The sequence below is a fragment of the Bubalus kerabau genome, chromosome 11 (assembly GCF_029407905.1).
Source record: "Bubalus kerabau isolate K-KA32 ecotype Philippines breed swamp buffalo chromosome 11, PCC_UOA_SB_1v2, whole genome shotgun sequence".
NCBI lineage: Eukaryota > Metazoa > Chordata > Mammalia > Artiodactyla > Bovidae > Bubalus > Bubalus kerabau.
The window spans coordinates 32556187-32575679 of NC_073634.1; the positions used below are offsets into that span (position 1 = coordinate 32556187).

At 40.6% G+C, this 19493-nt stretch overlaps 1 protein-coding gene across 1 annotated transcript; it reads left to right on the forward strand.

Moving 5' to 3' along the window:
* The first annotated feature begins 763 nt into the window (after positions 1-763).
* Positions 764-11540, forward strand: EPCAM (epithelial cell adhesion molecule). Its single transcript, XM_055540025.1, has 9 exons — positions 764-1127; positions 3565-3672; positions 3951-4191; positions 5035-5100; positions 6128-6191; positions 7364-7465; positions 8310-8510; positions 10330-10374; positions 11064-11540. Exons 1-9 carry the CDS (start codon positions 1052-1054, stop codon positions 11103-11105), a joined length of 945 nt encoding a protein of 314 aa, XP_055396000.1. The 5' UTR covers positions 764-1051; the 3' UTR covers positions 11106-11540.
* The last annotated feature ends 7953 nt before the right edge of the window (positions 11541-19493 follow it).

Sequence of the window (19493 nt, forward strand, 5' to 3'; positions counted from 1 at the left end):
TAAAAGTTTCACGTCACAATTATTTTGAGTGTAACAACAGCTTGTAATTTGAATTCATTTGCGCTGAAATAATTGTCCTTTGTTTCTACTTCTTTATATTTTTGCAGTACTTACCAGCATTGTTCTCTAATATTAATCAACCCAGATAAATTCAGTTTCCAGCATTCCCCTCTATGGGAACACCTCTTTTTTTTTTTTTTTTAAAGTAGAGAAATGGGAACACCTTCTCTTAAACCTTCCAATGCTAAAAAAGGCTTATAAGAAATGGAAAAGACATTGAGAATAATAAGGAACAAGAGTTTGTCATCCTGAGAGCTAGAGAGATTTATTTTTCTTTTTTTCGTTTCACAGGCCTACAGTTAAACCGCCAGGTAAAGTCAGAGGCCTGTTTTTACGGAGGTTGGGACGGTTCTTCCGCCTCTCTTTGTATTCCGTTTCACCGTCCACCTTCCACCTCCCTGCCCCCTCACTCTTTCCTCCAGACCCCATTTCTTCGAGGTTTCAGAGTGGTGCTCTCACTGGTGAAAAAGAAGTGTCGGTATTTTCCAACTTTCTCCAGGGTCCCACCCTTCCCACCTCACCGGCCGCCGCGGGAGGAGGCACCTGGAGGCGGCGGGGACCGGGCAGACCGGGCGCACACCTGGGAAGAGGGTGATATCCCAACGGCCGCGTCCCGGGTGGGGGAGGGGAGGGGATCCTGTTCCCTGCCCCCGCCCCCCGGCGGTAACAACGCGGAGAACCGGCCTGCGGAGGTGAGCCGCCGCGGGCAGAGACCGGGGCGGGGCCGGGGGCGGGGCTGCCAGGTCAAACAGGTCTGCTCCGCTCTACCGCGCGCCCAAGTCGCGCAGTCCGTCGGCCAGCTAGCACCGTCGTCTGATTCCCGAACTCCTCGCTGCAGTCCTCTCGACGCGGACCCGCGCGTCCCACGCCTCACGCCGTTCGGCCGGCCAGTGGGCTTGCGACGACCTACTCTGTCCGCTCGTTCTCGCGGCAGCCCTCGACCCGCCTGGCGCCCTCGCGCTCTAGCGCCCTGGTCCTCGGCGCGCGCAGCATGGCGCCCCCCCAGGTCCTCGCTTTCGGGCTCTTGGTCGCCGCGGCGACGGCGGCGGTGGCCGCAGCCCAGGAAGGTAAGGAGCGGAGTCGTGGGGATAGGAGGACCGGGGGGCGGGGCGGGGGCGGTGGTGGTGGCGGTCCTCGGTGCCCTAGATGTAGACTGCGGGGAAGGGGCCGCGGTTTCCCGCCTGGAGATGGACGGCGCGGGGCTGCCCAGGCCCCCTGAGGGTGGGAGGTGGCGGGAAGGCGCCCACTCTCGAGGCGGGAGGGAGCAGCCTCGCTTGGCGCTCTGCTCGCCTCTCTGGGAAAATGGCCCAGGGCAGGGGCGGAGGGGCCGGTAGGGAACTCAGCGGCCGCGTTCGCCGCTGCCTCGGCGCGCCCACCTCCTCCGGCCCCTGCGCACTTGAGGTTTTGTCGAGGCGGAAACCTGCCCGGGCCGGGAGGGGACTCTGCGACGGCGACCTTCGGCCCCGCCCCTCCCAGGGCACCTGCGGCGGGCCCCGGATGTGTCTCAGGCGGGGGCCGGTGACTGCGGCGAGGCCTCTGGGGCCGCTGTGCACCTGTGCGGAGAGGCGGGGGACGGGGCGTCCTCCTGGGCCTTGACTACCCGGTGTATGGATATTTTCTCTTTAAGGATTATATACGTAATGCCAAGTTTATTGTAGGAAATCCAGCTATATCGGTAATCGTTAAGAGTTAAAACAATAATGCCACCATTTTAAAAGAATCCTGTAATTAATAATTAGATATATTTTTCTTTCAGACTTTGCTCTAAATATTACCCAAAACCTAAACACATTGTTTTAGGTCTTGATCCCCTCCGTCCTCACTCCCCACATTGTATTCAGTTTTCCCTTTCCTTTAGTCTTGAAAAACACGGTTTAAATGATATAAAACAATCTGTAGCCGGGAAGGTTGCATCATTATCCTAAACTTGGACGTGTAATTTGATTCCAGGTTTCCTTACTCTGGAATAAACATCTTGGCCTCCATCTCTTGATTTATTTGTAAGGTGGTGGCTAGCAGTGAGGTGTCGTTTAACCAGATTTCTGGAAAGGCTTTTATATTTATAGTCTCACCAACAGGGTTCGGCCTAATTCATTACACTTTCAGAATAATGCAGTTTAATCAACTCACGTTATTTCAAGTTCAGCCTGAGGCTAAATACTTAATTTTAAATTGCTTTAAAGTGGGAATCCCTGGCGGTCCGGCGATTAAGACTCAATGCTTCCACTACCGGAGGCACTGGTAGGACCTCTGGTTGGGGGACTAAGTTTCCGCATGCCCTGCGGCAGGACCAAAACAAATTGCTTTAAAGTGATAACGGCTGCTGTAGGAGTACGTTCAGAAAGTGTGTGCCTGATTGTCACTTTAAAATTTCACGGTGTTTAGGCATAACTTTGTTCTCTGAGCAGGTATATAGCATAATGCAGTGTAATGCAGTGTAACTCCTTGAGGACAGCCACTAGACTTTCTTTTTGTGACCCTAATACTGAGTTTAGTGATGAACAGATTATATAGGTGGTTCATATTGATTAAAATTTAAATAGGGAAAAATTAAAGACAACTTGAGATATGAAGTTTCAATATATCAGTTCTTCAGCCTGTTAAAGTTAGTGTTTGTTTATAATCTTGCACTCTCTTATCTAGACTAATAAAAGAAATGGACTTGTCAGTTTGAAGTTAAAATGAGCTTTTGAGATAGTCAAAAATATAAATATTAAACTGACATCAATATCCAGGATGGGCTACTTAATAGCACTTTCAAAATCAGGTACTAGGATTTAATTTAGTTAGAAAAGAGGTACCTCCCAATTCAATTGAAAATAAAATTTTTCCAAGACACAAAATTGTCCAGGGATTGAGTACATTTCCATTAAGTCTCAGAAGAAGTATCTCTTATTAATTAAAGGGTGGGAAGAGGGAAGTAATGTGAGTTATTCACAGATCCTAGAATTGGCATTTTAAACTTGATTTTTATTCTATATTGGGATCTAGTTGATTTATAACATACTAGTTTCAGGTATATAGCAAAGTGGTTCAGTTATACAGGTACATATATCCATTTTTTCAAATTCTTTTCCCATATAGGTTATCAAAAAATACTGAGTAGAGTTCCTGTGCTATACAGTAGGTCCTTATTGATTATTTTATATATAGTAGTGTGTTGTTGATTTTGAGGAAGAGTCATGACCGGCAGCGAGTGTTTAGCAGGACAGGAGGGAAGAAGCTGAGTCTGGGAGTATCATGAAGGCAAAGCTGAATCTGGTGTTTGGAGGGTTTATTCTTGGTTTAAAAAAGAAAAGTAGGAAAGTATGCAAATTAGACTGCCTATTTAGCATTGTGTCAGCCACTTCAATTGTAGCTGAAAAGTTAAACATTCAGGACCACTCTTTAAGGCTGTGACATGTCCCGTAACTTGGGGATTATTGTCAGAACATACTTTAGCTGATTCAACATCAGAGTTGATAGTTGCATCCTCCTTTTTAAAGTGGATTTTCCCCTCCCCAGGATGTGTGTGTGAAAACTACAAACTGACCACAAACTGCTCTGTGAACGCGCTCGGTCAGTGCCAGTGCACCTCAGTTGGGACACAGCATTCCGTCATTTGCACAAAATGTGAGTAGAATATCCTCATTGCCTTTAAGTTTTATTTGATGTATACTTCTTTAATTGATATGTCTTGAGTTGGAAGTGTTTAATTGGCTCAAATCTGAATCATGCTATTTTGTCAACATTATCTCATCTTTGAAGTTTCTTATGATTTAGAAAGTGAACATGAAAACTTGTAAAATCTGTAATAATCTTTGGCCGTGGGAATTTGGAGTGAATTAAATTTTTTCTTTAAACACAAAACTGCAGTTATTTTTCAGTTTGTAATGACACTTTCCTTTCAGTGGCTACTAAATGCTTGGTGATGAAGGCAGAAATGAATTACTCAAAGTCCGGGAGAAGAGGGAAACCAGAGGGCGCCATCCAGAATAATGACGGGCTTTATGATCCCGAGTGTGACGACAAGGGGCTCTTTAAAGCCAAGCAGTGCAACGGCACCTCCACGTGCTGGTGTGTGAACACTGCTGGGGTCAGAAGAACCGATAAGGACAGTGAAATCTCCTGCTCCGAGCCAGTGAGGACCTAGTGAGTTGGGCTGCCTTTATATTACTTGTTTTCATGCTTTTTGAATTCATTTAATTAAATGTACTTTTGAACATGTAACGTGATTTTGTGATTTAGAATTCAAAAGAGAAAAAAGAGTGGACAGTGACAATCCCATCTCAATCCTATCCCATCTCAACCCCCTGGTTACTCAGTTTACTTCTGTAGAATTGATGTCACATGCCATAACCTTCCAGAGATCTTCTGTGAATTTACTAGCAATGTATTATATCTTATTTTTAAATGTTTTTCCTTTTGCTTATATATTTTTACTTAACACTGTTCAGTATTTTAAGTTGGATTGGTGTTCAGTGTACATGAACAATTTACGCTACTCATGTATTTGTTTATTTATTGTATTTTAAAGTGAGATATGATTGTTTTAGGGATTATATAATGAAGAGGAATGGAAACACACTCCAGCTAGTTTAAGCCAAAAAGATTTTATTGGAAGAGACAGACTGGAAAGTTATCACAGCCAAGGCAGGCACTCTCTCCACTTCTGTCTTCTGGAGGCCTGTGGCCACTTTTCTGTTTTCTCTCAGTGCCTTTTTTCTTTTCACTTGAATGTGGCCCACCATGACCAGCTAAGCCTTGGCTTTATGTGATCTTGACTGTGGTGGCCAGAAGGTCTATGTTAGAATGGCTGAGTTCTTTATAAACAATGTCTGAGGGCCAAGGAAGAAATGAAGGGCATATCTATAGTATAGATCCTTTTTCTGTTAATTTCCTTGTAATTCCATGTGGGAATTTTGATATTAGCTTATTAAGAAAATAATATAAAAGGCAGAGTTGTTATGTTTAATCAATACTGTTTCTTTATAGCTGGATCATCATTGAACTAAAACACAAAACAAGGGAAAAACCTTATGATCTTCAAAGTTTGCAGTCGTAAGTGCTATTAAATACATTATATTTGTACAGTTGACACTCAAATCTTTCATCTTACACCGTTAGATAAATTAAAGTCTCATTACTTTTTCATATTTCTGAAAAATAGGATAATATAAATAATATTTTTTAACTTTAAAAGATAGAGTTACAAGAATTGTACAGATTCTTATACAGTAACCTTTGCTCAGATTCACCAGTGAAGATTTTGCCATATTTTATATGAGTATGCATGTGTGTGTGTGTACTTTCTGTTATCTATCTGAGCATGTATAAATATTATTTCTGCAGAACCATTTGAGAGCAAATTCTAGATAACATGCATCCTGATCCCTAAATACTATAGTGTATCTTTTCCTAGAAAAAAAGAAGGCATTCTCTTACATAATCACTGTACAGTTATCAAATTCAGGAAATTTATCATTAAACCATATTGTTCCAGTTTTCCCAATATTTTTTGTGGCAAATTTTTCCCCTCTAACTCAGAACCCAATCTATGATCATGCATTTAGTTGTTATGACTGTTCAGTCTCTTTAAATATGGAACACTGCTTTGGCCTTTCTTTGTCTTTCCAATAAAATTGAAAATTTTAATTAAATTATAAACCATGACATTGATATTTTTGAAGAGTATGGCCAAATTATTTTATAGACTGTCCTTCAATTTTGGATTGGTCTCATGTTTCCTCATAATTAAATACAAGTAATGCATTTTTGACAAAAAAACTACTTACAATGACCTGTGTCCCTCTCAGTACTTCACACTGGGAGGCACACAAGGTCAGCTCGTGCCTTCACTAGTGATGTTAACTGTGGTCGGGATCCACCAGGTTTCTCCACTGTGGATACCACTTTTCTCTTTGTAATTAATATAATCTGTGGGCAGGTACTTGGATACTGTGTAAATGTCCTGTTTCTATTAAAACTAGAACTCAACAGTTTTTGCATCAATATGAATTATTATTTTTGGAATATGAATTATTTTGATGATAGTTGCAAAATGGCATAATTTTTTTTCTATTTACAGTGCATTCAAGGAGGTAATCACAAATCGTTATCAACTGGATCCAAAATATATCACAAATATTCTGGTAAGTTTCTTTTTTTTGAAGCAGATGGGCTTTAACAGAGAGTTGGTTGGACAGTTTGGTTTGGGTATGATTTTTGATAGTGGTTGAACTGTATTTGAATAACACTGTAAGCCCTGGGCTCTTAATCTAAAGAATCCCCTGTTATTGCTTTCCCTCCATACTCGTGAAAAACCTCAGTTTACCCTTACAGAAAAGGTAGTGTCTCTTAGTTTCCCCAGCACATGCCAGTCTTTTTACCTTGGAAAATCTCGCTCTCTGGTTGCTTTTGGCAATATTTACTTTTGTTGTTGTTCAGTTGCTCAGTTGTGTCTGACTCTGCGACCCCATGGACTGCAGCAGGCCAGGCTTCCCTGTCCTTCATTATTGACTGGAGTCTTCTCACACTCATGTCTGCTGAGTCAGTGATGCCATCCAATCATCTCATCCTCTGTCACCCCCTTCTCCTGCCCTCAATCTTTCCCAGCATCAGGGTCTTCTCCAGTGAGTCGCTCTTCACATCAAGTGGCCAAAGTATTGGAGCTTCAGCTTCAGCATCAGTCCTTCCAATGAATATTCAGGGTTTATTTCCTTTAGGACTGACTGGTTGCTTTAGGATTGACTACTTACTTCAGGATGCTACTTAGTCCTATTGTCTTTGGTTTCAGGAGCTAGTCTTTAACCAGTTAGCCCTTCCTTAACTCTTTCAACTCTGCTTGAAAAATGCTCGAATAGTGTGATGGAATTCTTTCAAGGCAAAAAATTGACATCATTTTTTAAAAGACTTTGGTAGGGATATGCTTTTTTCCTTCCTAAAAGCAGAACATGGTAAATGGTTTTGGATTGCATTTCTTTAGCATTTTAGTAAATGAGGTACTTTAATATCTTGTTCAAAATCTTTTCAGGAAAAGAAAATTCTCTTTTGGAAAAAAAAATATAATTATCTTTGTTTGCATTGCTATTTTTTCTATCCCTTGGATTGATTTAACCTTCCAAAGATTTTGATGTTATTGTTAATGATAAACCAAATTATCCACTAATGACAAGAAACACCAGCACATGCAGGTTACAGACAATCAAACACTGAATATTCTGATTGTTGAACAATGATATTTTCATATTTTCATACAGTTTTTATTATAGTAATATTAATTTGTATTTTTTATTCCCTCCCCCCCACCCCCACCCTGCCCCAGTATGAGAATGATGTTATCACTATTGATCTGGTACAAAATTCTTCTCAGAAAACTCAGAATGATGTGGATATTGCTGATGTGGCTTATTATTTTGAAAAAGATGTGAGTATAATCTTTCTTATTTTATCTCTGTTTTAGAAATGTCTTTCATCTATTTCTCTACTTTTAGATCAACTATTATGAATAAATATTCTCCAGTGGTTCTCATGTGGCAGTTAATTTTGTCCTCCTTTTCGTTCACATGCACCTTTCTTATACACTTTTTTACTTGTTCGTATATTTATGCCTTTTTATCAAATTGTTATGCCTAGAATATCTTCTCTCTTATGATTCTTGTTACCTCCTTGGCAGTTATTTAGCTTGTGAGTCTAGTCTTCCCTACTATAATTTCTATGAACAAGAGACTCTGTAAAAATTGCTGTTTAACTGGTGGGATTAAAATGTGTGTTTAATATACTAAAGTGAGCTATTTTCTGATGAAATTTGGGATTCACTTCAAAATAACCAGGCTAGGGAATTACCTGGCTATCCAGTGGTTAGGACTCTGTGCTTTCACTGCCAAGGGCCCAAGTTCAATCTCTGGTCATGGAACTAAGATCTCACAAACTGTGCAGTGTAGCCAAAAAAACCAAAAAAGTACCCAGGCCAAGGGGAGGCTATGGGGTTGGGAGAGAAGGAAGAATAGATAAGATTGGCCCTGTGTTTATATTATTGAACCTGAGTAATAGGTATATGGACCTTATTATACTACAGTTTTTACTTTTATATATGTTTGGAAATTTCCTGTCATAAAGTTTTTTTTTTTTTTATTTCAATGGATGAGACTGTTATCACCAAAACCATAAAGATTCTTGGCAGCAGTTCTTTTGGTACATAATTGGCACATAATTCATGGCTGTGGTGGATTTTTCTTAACTATTTTAAATTGCTTTTCTCTTCAATATAGGTTAAAGATGAATCCTTGTTCCATTCCAAAAGGATGGACCTGAGAGTAAATGGGGAACTACTGGATCTGGATCCTGGTCGAACTTCAATTTACTATGTTGATGAAAAACCACCTGAATTTTCAATGCAGGGTCTACAAGCTGGTATTATTGCCGTCATTGTGGTTGTGGTAGTAGCAATTATTGCTGGAATCATTGTGCTGGTGAGTTTGGAACAAGTAAAATTTCATTTAAGGATCTTTTCTTTCAAGAAATGGTGATAATATGAAAGAGCCCCAACCATGTTCCAAAATAAGTTAATGAAACAAAATCTTCATTTGTTGTACTCCTTTATGCTGAATGAATCTATTGCATTTCTGGCCCCTTTTTGTAAAATAGTCAGCCTTATGAAGAAAGGATGCTGATCTGAGAGAAGCTTGTAGCTGAGCACTTCACAGGCCGGTTGTGTGGCCATTGAGTAGCCAGTGTCCTTTAGCTGTCCGCACTGCACACAGGAGTGCGGTTTAACACTCTTGCCAGGTTAAGTGCGAAATAATCTGAATTTCCAAACCACTCAGTGAGATGAAACTGCATTTTTTTGAACACGTTGTGAACACATGTTAACACTGAAACACAATGTTAGCATAAAAAAGAGTTAAAAGAGAGAAACATGAAGCCACAGTTTAAATAAAAGAGTAGTAAATTGAACTTAGCAGTGCTTCAGAAGAAGACCATATCACCTGAGAAGCAGGGCTTGTTGTAGATACATAAGGAAATCTTACCAACGTGACAGAATAAAGACATAGATTTGAGGGTATACGGCAGCTTACATTTTTTTGCTATCCATCTGGAAGAAAACAAAAGATGGATTCCTATTTCACCCCACCAGAGCTGGCCACATTGCTCAGCTGTGTGTGAATAGCACCTTCTGAAGCACAGCAGCACGCGAGGAGTGGGCCAGTTCACCCGTGTTCAAACACAAATTCTGGATGGGTTATAGTTCAAAATGTTAAAGAGTAAAATAAGTCTCAAAATTAATTTATGAAATGTTTGTACAACCTTGTAGTAAAAGAAACCAAGTAAGGTGGGAAATCTGGAGTCCATGAAGGAAGTCATATATTTGACTTCATTGAAATTAAGTATTTTGTATGGCAGAGATGCTGTAAAGTGAAAATATATATATATGTGTATCAATGATAGGCTCAGGGAAAATATTCACTATGAATAAAACAAAAAAGTTATTATGCATAATATATAAAGAGTTCTTACAAACTGATGAAACTAAAGAAAGAAATGGTAATAGGTGTGAGTAGACTTTTCACTTTCATGCATTGGAGAAGGAAATGGCAACCCACTCCAGTGTTCTTGTCTGGAGAATCCCAGGGATGGGCGAGCCTGGTGGGCTGCCGTCTATGGGGTTGCACAGAGTCGGACACGACTGATGCGAATTAGCAGCAGCAGCAGCAGACAACTTACAGAAAAGGAATTCCAGACGGCAAATAAATACATGAAAGGTTGATCATAGGAATCTAATTGTCCTACAGAAATAAAAGCACAAGTAATAAGGAAGTATGGTCAAGGTCATGTATTGTGTTGCTAGTAAGGATGAATCTGGACACAGCCTGAGTGTATGTCCAGGGGAGAATGGATAAGTAAACTCTGGGGCATCCATGCTGTGGAATAAAATGGCATACTAAAGAGAAAGAGTTCTACCCATAGCTTTCGATCTGGAAGAATTCCTGTGATGCGGATGCAGGCTGTGTAAAGAGGGAAATTATATTGCATGATCCCATTTTTAGACCCCCATACATGTTATATTCTTATTAGGGTGGAACAAGATGTGGAAGAATGAACACTAGGCTGTTAAATTTCACTGAAGATTGTTCATTGTTTTCTTGATGCTTTTAAAAACAATATCTATGGATTTTAAAATTAAATTTGTTCAGATCAGAATTGTGTTCATTAAAAATATGTATGTCAATTTAGACTAGTTTTTTGTTTGGGTAGCAGTCCTCAAATAGTAATCATTTTTCTTCCACTTAGGTTGTTTCCAGAAAGAAAAGCATGACAAAGTATGAGAAAGCTGAGGTAAGTGGGTTATTTAATTAAAAGGCCCTTGTTTAATCTCTTATTCCTCATAATCACTATACCTTCCAGACACTAATGGATCTCAACTACACTGGAGTCCCTTTACAGTGTAGACCTTAGGATCTTAGGGAGAGTCTCACAGTACAGACCAGATTATATTGAATTCTGACCACTTAATAGCTGAGTGAGTTGTTTAACTTCCTTTAAGCCTCCATGTTTCCTTTATCTGTAAGATGGGGATGATAGTACAGACCCTTTGTAAGGATTAAAGAGAGTAATCTATGTAAAGTGTCAGTCCCGTGCTTGCCACACAGCAAGATGTTTGCCATCTGGAGTAGTTGTCATTACCTTGTCTTGGTTCTGTCTGCAATTAATTTTGCAACCTGAGACAAAAATCATTTAATTTTAAACTTCAATTCCCTCACCCATAAAAAAGACTGATAATAGAAAATGGTTCTTCCTTAAATATTTAGCTTACCTTCTACTTCTGTCACTGGCCATCTTATCACTAAAAAGCAATTTGGATCATGTATTCAATGTATATTTCCTTGTAATACACTTCAAAAAAATTTAAATGTCATAAATGTGGAAGAGAATTTTCTTGCTTTTTGTTTTTTAAGCTATTTTCAGGATGAACAAAAAATTGAAAAATTATTAAAATTTTTTTTATCTTTTCCCCTCTATTTCAGATAAAGGAGATGGGTGAGATGCATAGGGAACTCAATGCATAACACTAGTTTGAAGAATAACTACAAGAAGGGAAATGAGTAAACAGACTCAGATTATAAACATGCGCATGGGGCGAAGAGAAGATCTTTGAAGACCACTGTTGTGTTGTTAGTTAACATCATATGTTTGTACTAGTTAAACCTGTACTCAAAATATAAACAGTCTGAAATTGACTTTACCAATCGTAAAATTTGACTACAAGTGTCCTATAGATACAGATCTAAAACCCAGAATTTGGACTGATAGTTTGAATTACTTATGCCTAACATTGAAGGGCACGCATTAAATACGCTTCCACGGTAGTCTGAAATGACTACTGGCTTGTCCATTTGTGATTAAATAGCTGCTTTCCTATTTACTTTGAGTCTTGTACATATAAACTTTTTTTATGAACTATGAAATAAACATTAAAAAAGTTTCCTAACTTTTGAATCACATTGAATCAAATTTCATAGTATACACATAAGATAATAGGTTAAGAAATGCTCTGAATGCTAGCTACAAATTAGAATTTGCATGAGTCTTTGTAATCATGTATGTGTGCATGTATGCGTGCTAAGTGGGTTGCCATTTCCTCCTCCACATAATCATGTATACTCAATATAAAATTAATAATGTAATGTATAACTTCTACACAGAAAAAACAAGCAATTTTATTCTGAATCCATCTAAGATTCTATTTCAGACAAAGTGGCATTTGGCAGACTAATACCTTAAGGCTGAATTGATGGACAGTGTTGTGGAACGTGAATTCCATGGTTGGTTGTATTAGAAGCATCAGTTTTTCAACTGAATTATTATGGTACAAACACATTTTATATGAAGTTAAAGTATCCTGAAATATTTTGCTTTTGATAAGAAACTTTAAAAAATACTATAAAAAGAATGTTAAAGAAAATTTTAAAAGCTGTATTTAAGCATTTACCTATGATTTTTATCCCTTCTGTAGTAGGCAGAATTCTAGGATGGCCCTTAAGATTTCTTACCCATGATATATATGCTCTATATAATTCCTTCCCTTAGAGTGTGGGCAGGATCTGTGAATATGATAAGGTGATAACTCCTGAGATTCAGTTACATGGGAAAAGCGAAGGGATTTTCCAGATGCAATTATGATCCCTCTTCACTTGACTCAAAAGGGAGATTACAAAAGACTGCCTAAAAGTAGGAGACAAAAAGCGGAAATAGATGTACTCTCTTGTTAACTGTAAAGCAGACTGCCATGTTTTGGAGAGAGTCACCCATCAGGAAATGGCTGGGCAACCGAGGGCCCAGTCACTCAACCATGGGAGTGAATTCTCAACAAATGAGCTCAGAAGAGGACTACAGTTCTTGATGAGATTGCACCCCGGTGGCATTTTCACTGCAGTCTTGAGACCCTGATGAAAAGATCCTGTACTTGGACTCCTTTCTCAGAAAGTGAAGTGATAAATGTTTATTAAGATGCTAAATTTGTCATAATTTGTTATGCAGCAACAAAAATCAGTCCTCGAAAGTAATGAGAACTTTAAAGACAAATAGACAAATATGAAAATAGCCATTACCTTAGGCCTGAGACAGCACCCAAAGAAACTGTATACACCCTGGGCTGGAGTTCAGACCTGGGAGAGGGCTGATGAAGAGACCTGTGGCTCGACGAAGAGCAGAGAAGTTCCTGTGGTGCTCTTTTGGAATTTACTGGGAAAATTTGCCCTCAAGAACAGGAGTCATCAAACTATAGCCTGCAGCCTGGTCTACCACCTGTTTTCAAAACTGGGAGCTAGAATGGTTTTTGCATTTTTAACCAGTTGAAAAAAAATAGGATATTTCAGTATATGTAAAATAATGCAAAATATTACACGGAATAAAAATTTCAGTGTCCACAAAGTTTTACTGGAGCACTGCTACACTCGTTCATGTGTTGAGTGTGGCTGTTTTTCACTACAAGGGCAGCTAATTGTGACAGACTGACCTAATGGGAGGAGAAGGCAATGGCACCCACTCCAGTACTCTTGCCTGGAAAATCCCATGGATGGAGGAGCCTGGTAGGCTGCAGTCCATGGGGTCGCACAGAGTCGGACATGATTGAGCGACTTCATTTTCACTTTTCACGCTTTGGAGAAGGAAATGGCAACCCACTCGTGTTCTTGCCTGGAGAATTCCAGGCACGGAGGAGCCTGTTGGGCTGCCGTCTATGGGGTCGCACAGAGTCGGACACAACTGAAGCGACTTAGCAGCAGCAGCAGCAGACGTAATGGGAAGTAAAGCCTCACTACTCTGGCCCTTTACAGAAGTTTGTTGACCCCTGTTCTAGGGTGCTAAGGGAAAGATCTGACACCTAAGGCACTGTACAAAGCTGCTTTTTACAGTTGGGGGCGGGGGGGGGGGGGTGCTGTGCTCAGGGAAGCTGCCATCAGCTGCCCAGGGCTGCAGAATCCCTGCACAGCTGAGCACCTGGGGGAAGTTGCCGGTGCCACAAGGGAAACAATACCCTTTCCTCTTGCAGTGTTGCTCCAGCGCCCTCTTCTGACAAAGCTTCAGAGCAGGCACAAAGGGTGAATTGAGGTTTAGTTGCTAAGTCGTGTCCAACTCTTTTGCAACCCCATGGACTGTAGCCCACCAGGCTCCTCTGTCCATGGGATTTCCCAGGCAAGAATGCTGGAATGGGTTGCCATTTCCTTCTCCAGGGGATCTTCCCAACTCAGGGATGGATCCCAGGTCTCTTGTATCACCTGCATTGGCAGGCAGATTCTTTTCCACTAGCGCCACTTGGAGCGCCCAATGACCTCATCACCCTCCAAAAACTTAGTCCATCACTTATATCCTCAGAATCAGCTAGTGACATTGTCACCATGTAACAAGTCCTAAATTCTTTTTTCTCTCTTACCTTCTCCATCGTTTTGGTCATCAGTCCCTGAGATTCTCCCTCAGGAATAAGTCTACCTCCAATCTGCCTTCCCTTAACACATTTATACTGATCTCTTTGCCACCAGTCTATTCCCTCTCTAGCCCAGATCAGTGGCTCAGATGGTAAAGAGTCTGCCTGCAATGTGGGAGACCCAGATTTGATCCCTGGGTCAGGAATATCCCCCTGGAGAATGGAATGGCAACCCACTCCAGTATGCTTGTCTGGAAAATCACATAGATGGAGGAGCCTGTCAGGCCCCAATCCGTGGGGTCACAAAGAGTCGGACATGACTGAGTGACTAACACACACACACTTTGCCCCCAATCTATTCCTTCTCTAGCCCAAATGCTAAATTGCTCCCAGAACGATTTGCCTAAAGTTGATCACAGCATTTTTCTACCCCTTCCTCCTCCAGTCTGGACCTGCACTGGGCACTCCTTCCCCTTTTGGCTGCCCAGCATCCCATCCCCTCTTCCATTTGGGGAGAATTCTCCTGTGGATGGTATTGGTGGGAGCCAATTCTTCACCTCCCTCTGCAGAAGTTTAAAAGCAGTCATGTTCCCTCTGCCCTGAGCATCTAAGGCACAGGCATCCCTACCTAGGACTTGAGATCTTGTGACAAAAAGGGAGAACAGTTGAGAAGACTCTCATGGGCAGTGGTGGGGTGAGACCAATGGCATACACAGGAGTGGTCCCTGAATGGCATCCAGTCCTCTAGCTATGGTCACTCTGCCTGGCCTCCCTTGGTTCTTCCTTTGTCTCCATTCCACAACTTTACCACTTGCCTAGATGTAATTTTACTTAATACCAAGCTCTCTTCACTCCCAGTCTTTCTTGTGTATTATCCCAGAACAACACAGTCAAAATATATTTTATTTCCCATTATACTCCAATATATCCAACTTTGCTATATGCAAAATTTTTCTTTCCATTCCTCAAATGTTCCTGTTCCCAGGTCCTTTTATACTTTTCTTGGGCTTGACCATATCTTTTTTTCCTTTTTTTTTTTAATTGAGGTATAGCTGATATACAATGTTACCTAAGTTTCGGGTGTACCACAGTCTTATGTTGTTTCTTACATCTGCAGTATCCTCTACTTAGTCAAGGCCCAGCTTAAGATCCCCTTTCATGACGGCTTTCTTAGCACTTTAGCCTCCGCTCTTTCTACTTCTTTCAACACAAAGGAGGTTAGGATAGGCTACCCCTAAATATGCCACTTTGGTGTAAGGGTTCTTTTTGCCAAAGGCAAATGACAATCAACAGATGCAGAAAAAATTCTTCACCCACCTCTTATCTGCCTGAAATCAGGGCATAAATTTCCCTTTGTGAAGGTGCTTCCCCTTGAATCATCCTTTGAACCAGAGATGGAGAGTTGACACTGAGATGAGTTTGCATAACCAGACCCTACTACAGTACCCCTATTCTCCATTAGTTCTCCCATATATTTCGTGGTTACTTCCTGAAAATGTATCATCTCTGGAAGGACAAATCCTCTATCCTTTGTTAAAAGAATATATAAGACCTTGAGGAGATATATATATATATATATATATATATATATATATACAACCGATTCTTTGATATTTGCATTTCTGTGAACTGCTGTGCATGTATACATTAATAAAAAGTGTGCCTTTTCCCCTGTTAATCTGTCTATTGTTAGTTTAACTCAAACTCACATTCTCCCAGTCACTGAACTTGAGAGTAAAGAGAAAGTTTTCCCTCCTCAATAAACACAACACATTCTGTAGATACAACATAATTTGTTATTTCCGATCATCCTAAAACATGCCCCCGCCTGCTAACAATTCCCACTGACCCTGAAGCTGCCATTCCTATCTCTTTTCCTTTTTTTATCAAGCTTCTTAAATAGAAATAGTACATTGTGTTTTCAAATCACAGAGTCTGTGTTGCCTATATCAACCAACCAAAGAGCTTTCTGAAAAACAGACTTCTTCAGATTCTTTGCCTACATTTACATTGGTTTATTTATCTATTATTGAGATGTAAGATTTCTCTATATATTCTGGATACAAATCCTTTGTCATATATATAATTTCCAAATATTTTCTCAGAAGAAGATACAGAGCACATGAAAAGATGCTCAATATCATTAGTCATTAAGGAAATGAAAATCAAATCACAATAAGATACCATTCATACCCACTAGGATGGCTAGAATCAAAAAGACAGGAACAAGTGTGGGTGAGGATGTGGTAAAGTTAGAACCCTTATACATTGCTGAAGAGAATGTAAAATGTTTCAGGCATTTTGGAAAACAGTTTTGCAATTCCTCAAGATGTAAAACATAGCAGGTTAAACATATGGGTTATAGTTTACCATGAGGACTACAATTAAACATACATTAAAAGGTGTGATCCAGCAATCCCACTTCTAGGTATATATCCAATAGAAATAAAAACAGACATATGTCCACATAAGAACTTATAAATGAACATTCATAGCAGCATTATTCGTGATGGCCAAAATGTGGAAACAATCCAAATGTCCACTGACTGATGAATAAATAGAAAAAATGTGGTGTAGTCATACAATGATATATTATTTGGTAATAAAAAGGAGTGACACATACGATGTGAATGAACTTCAAACATTATGCTCAGTGAAAGGAGCCAGTCACTAAACATCCTGTCTTGTATGATTCCATTTACATGCAATGCCCAGAAAAGGTAAAATTATAGGGACAGAAAGTTGATCTGTGGTTGCCAGGAGCTAGGAAGGGCAATAGGGAGTGACTGCTAATTGGTGTGCAGTTCCTTTTTGGAGGGACAAAATATTCTAAAATTAGATTGTAATTATGGTTATGCCTGCCTGTGTGCTAAGTTGCTTCAGTTGTGTCCAACTCTTTGTGACCCTATGGACTATAGCCTATCCGGCTCCTCTGTCTATGGAGTTCTCCAGACAAGAATTCTGGAGTAGGTTGCCATGCCCTCCTCCAAGGGATCTTCCCTACCCAGGGATTGAACCCGCATTTCCTGTGTCTCCTGCATTGGCAGGCGGGTTCTTTGCCACTAGCACCACCTGGGAAGTCCAGTTATGGTTATACAACCCTGTTAGTATACCCCAAATCACTGAGCCACCAGGGCAGGGGTTCCCTGGTGGCTTGGATGGTAAAGAATCTGCCTGCAATGCAGGAGATCCTGGTTCAATTCCTGGGTCAGGATGATCCCCTGGAGAAGGGAATGACGACCCACTCTAGTACTCTTGCCTCGAGAATTCCATGGACAGAGGAGCCTCAAGGGCTATAGTCCATGGAGTTGCAAAGAGTCGAACACAACTGAGTGACTAATACTTTCATTGAGTTAAATACTTTACATGAATTGTGCAGTATGTAAATTATGTTTTCATAAAGCTGTTTAAAAAAGAAAAAGATGTCTTACTCAGCTCCAAGGGCCCTTTTAAATCCTCCTTTCTCTGAAACTGCAGTGACATGGTTGACAGCACTTCACTTACTGTCTCTTTTTAATAATGGGATAATACAACCAAATTATAAAAATTTTAGAAACTAGAGTGGTGGCAAAATTGGTGTTGAATTTCTCATGGGCATACTATCATAGAAAACTGAACTGACAATAATTTACTTTTAAGATTAAATTAAACACGTCAAAATTTACTAAACATTTCTCTATTTTTGGTTGTTTAAAAATCTTACTACTTCTTTGAAGAGCCTCTTTGTTAGGTGTGTGTGCTTTTTTGCCCAACACTTATTCTGATTATAAATAAGTGTTATTATAAATTTGATAAATATGAGAAAAGTAAAAACCATTTGGGGGTAATGGTTTTATTGTGTATGTTAGTTGCTTAGTCATGTCTGACACTATGTGACCCCATGGACTGTACCCTGCCGGCTCCTCTATCCATGGAGTTTTCCAGGCAAAAATACTGGAGTAGGTTGCCATTCCCTTCTCCAGGGGATCTTCTCGACCCAGGGATCAAATCCAGGTCTCCTGCAGGCGGGTTCTTCACCCCCAGCCACCAGTGCTGCACCCCATCAAGCATATGGTGTCTTCCAGTTACAAAGGGATTTTGCAAAATCCCTCATCTGTTATTTTCAGAATCTCATAGTTTCCTAAGTGGGTCTAGAAAATATATAAAATTTCTGTAAGATACACTATTTCACATAACTTTCAAAATTATCAGCTTCCCTCACAGCTCAGTTGGTAAAGAATTGGCCTGCAGTGCAGGAGACCCTGGTTCAATTCCTGGGTCAGGAAGATTCCCTGGAAAAGGGATAGGCTACCCACTACAGTATTCTTGGGCTTCCCTGTGGCTCAGCTGGTCAAGAATGTGCCTGCAATTCAGGAGACCTGGCTTCGATCCCTGGGTTGGGAAGATCCCCTGGAGAAGGGAAAGGCTACTCACTCTAGTATTCTGGCCTGGAGAATTCCATGGACTGTATAACCCATGGGGTTGCAAAGAGTCGGACACGACTGAGCGACTTTCACTTTTCAAAATTATCATAAATATTTAATCTGTGCACATGGCTTTAAAGAAAAGATACTTTCACCTTTCAAAATTATCATAAATATTTAATCTGTGCACATTGCTTTAAAGAAAAGATACTTTCACCTTTCAAACTTATCATAAATATTTAATCTGTGCACATGGCTTTAAAGAAAAGATACTGTTAAAACAATCTCTTAGAGAGTTTGCGGGTAGCCTAATGGTTAGAACTCTGGGCTTTCACTGCCATGGCCTGGGGTTTAGTCCCTGGTCAGGTAACTGACGGAGAAGGCAATGGCACCCCACTCCGGTACTCTTGCCTGGAGAATCCCCTGGATGGAGGAGCCTGGTGGGCTGCAGTCCATGGGATCGCTAAAAGTCCTACACGACTGAGCAACTTCACTTTCACTTTTCACTTTCATGCACTGGAGAAGGAAATGGCAACCCACTCCAGTGTTCTTGCGTGGAGAATCCCAGGGACGGGGGAGCCTGGTGGGCTGCCGTCTATGGGGTCGCACAGAGTCGGACACGATTGAAGTGACTTAGCAGCAGCAGGTAACTGAAATCCCGCAAGCCACATGGCATGCCATAAAAAACAAACCAAAAAACCCCAACAAACCAAAACAAAAAAAAAACAATTTATTAGGCAAATTGATTACAAACACATTTCAATGTTTTACTTCAAGCCTGTCTCCAGGCAGCGTAATTTAAAGGTCCCTCTTCTTGCAGACATTTGGGAGGGAAAAAAGTCCTCTGGATCATTGTTATTAGTCTGGATACAAAGAGTCTCTGAAATCATTACCTATCTTTAAAGTCTGGTGAAAGGTTATCATCCTCTGCCAAGGCTGATAGCCTTGTGATGAATTTCTAGACTTTATGCCCATTAAAGTCAACCAGTAAGTAAGGAAGTGTCAGTTGCTCAGTCGTGCCCAACTCTTTGCAACCTCATGGACTGCAGCCCACCAGGCTCCTCTGTCCGTAAGATTTTCCAGGCAAGGATACTGGAATGGGTTGCCATTTCCTTCTCCAGGAGATCTTC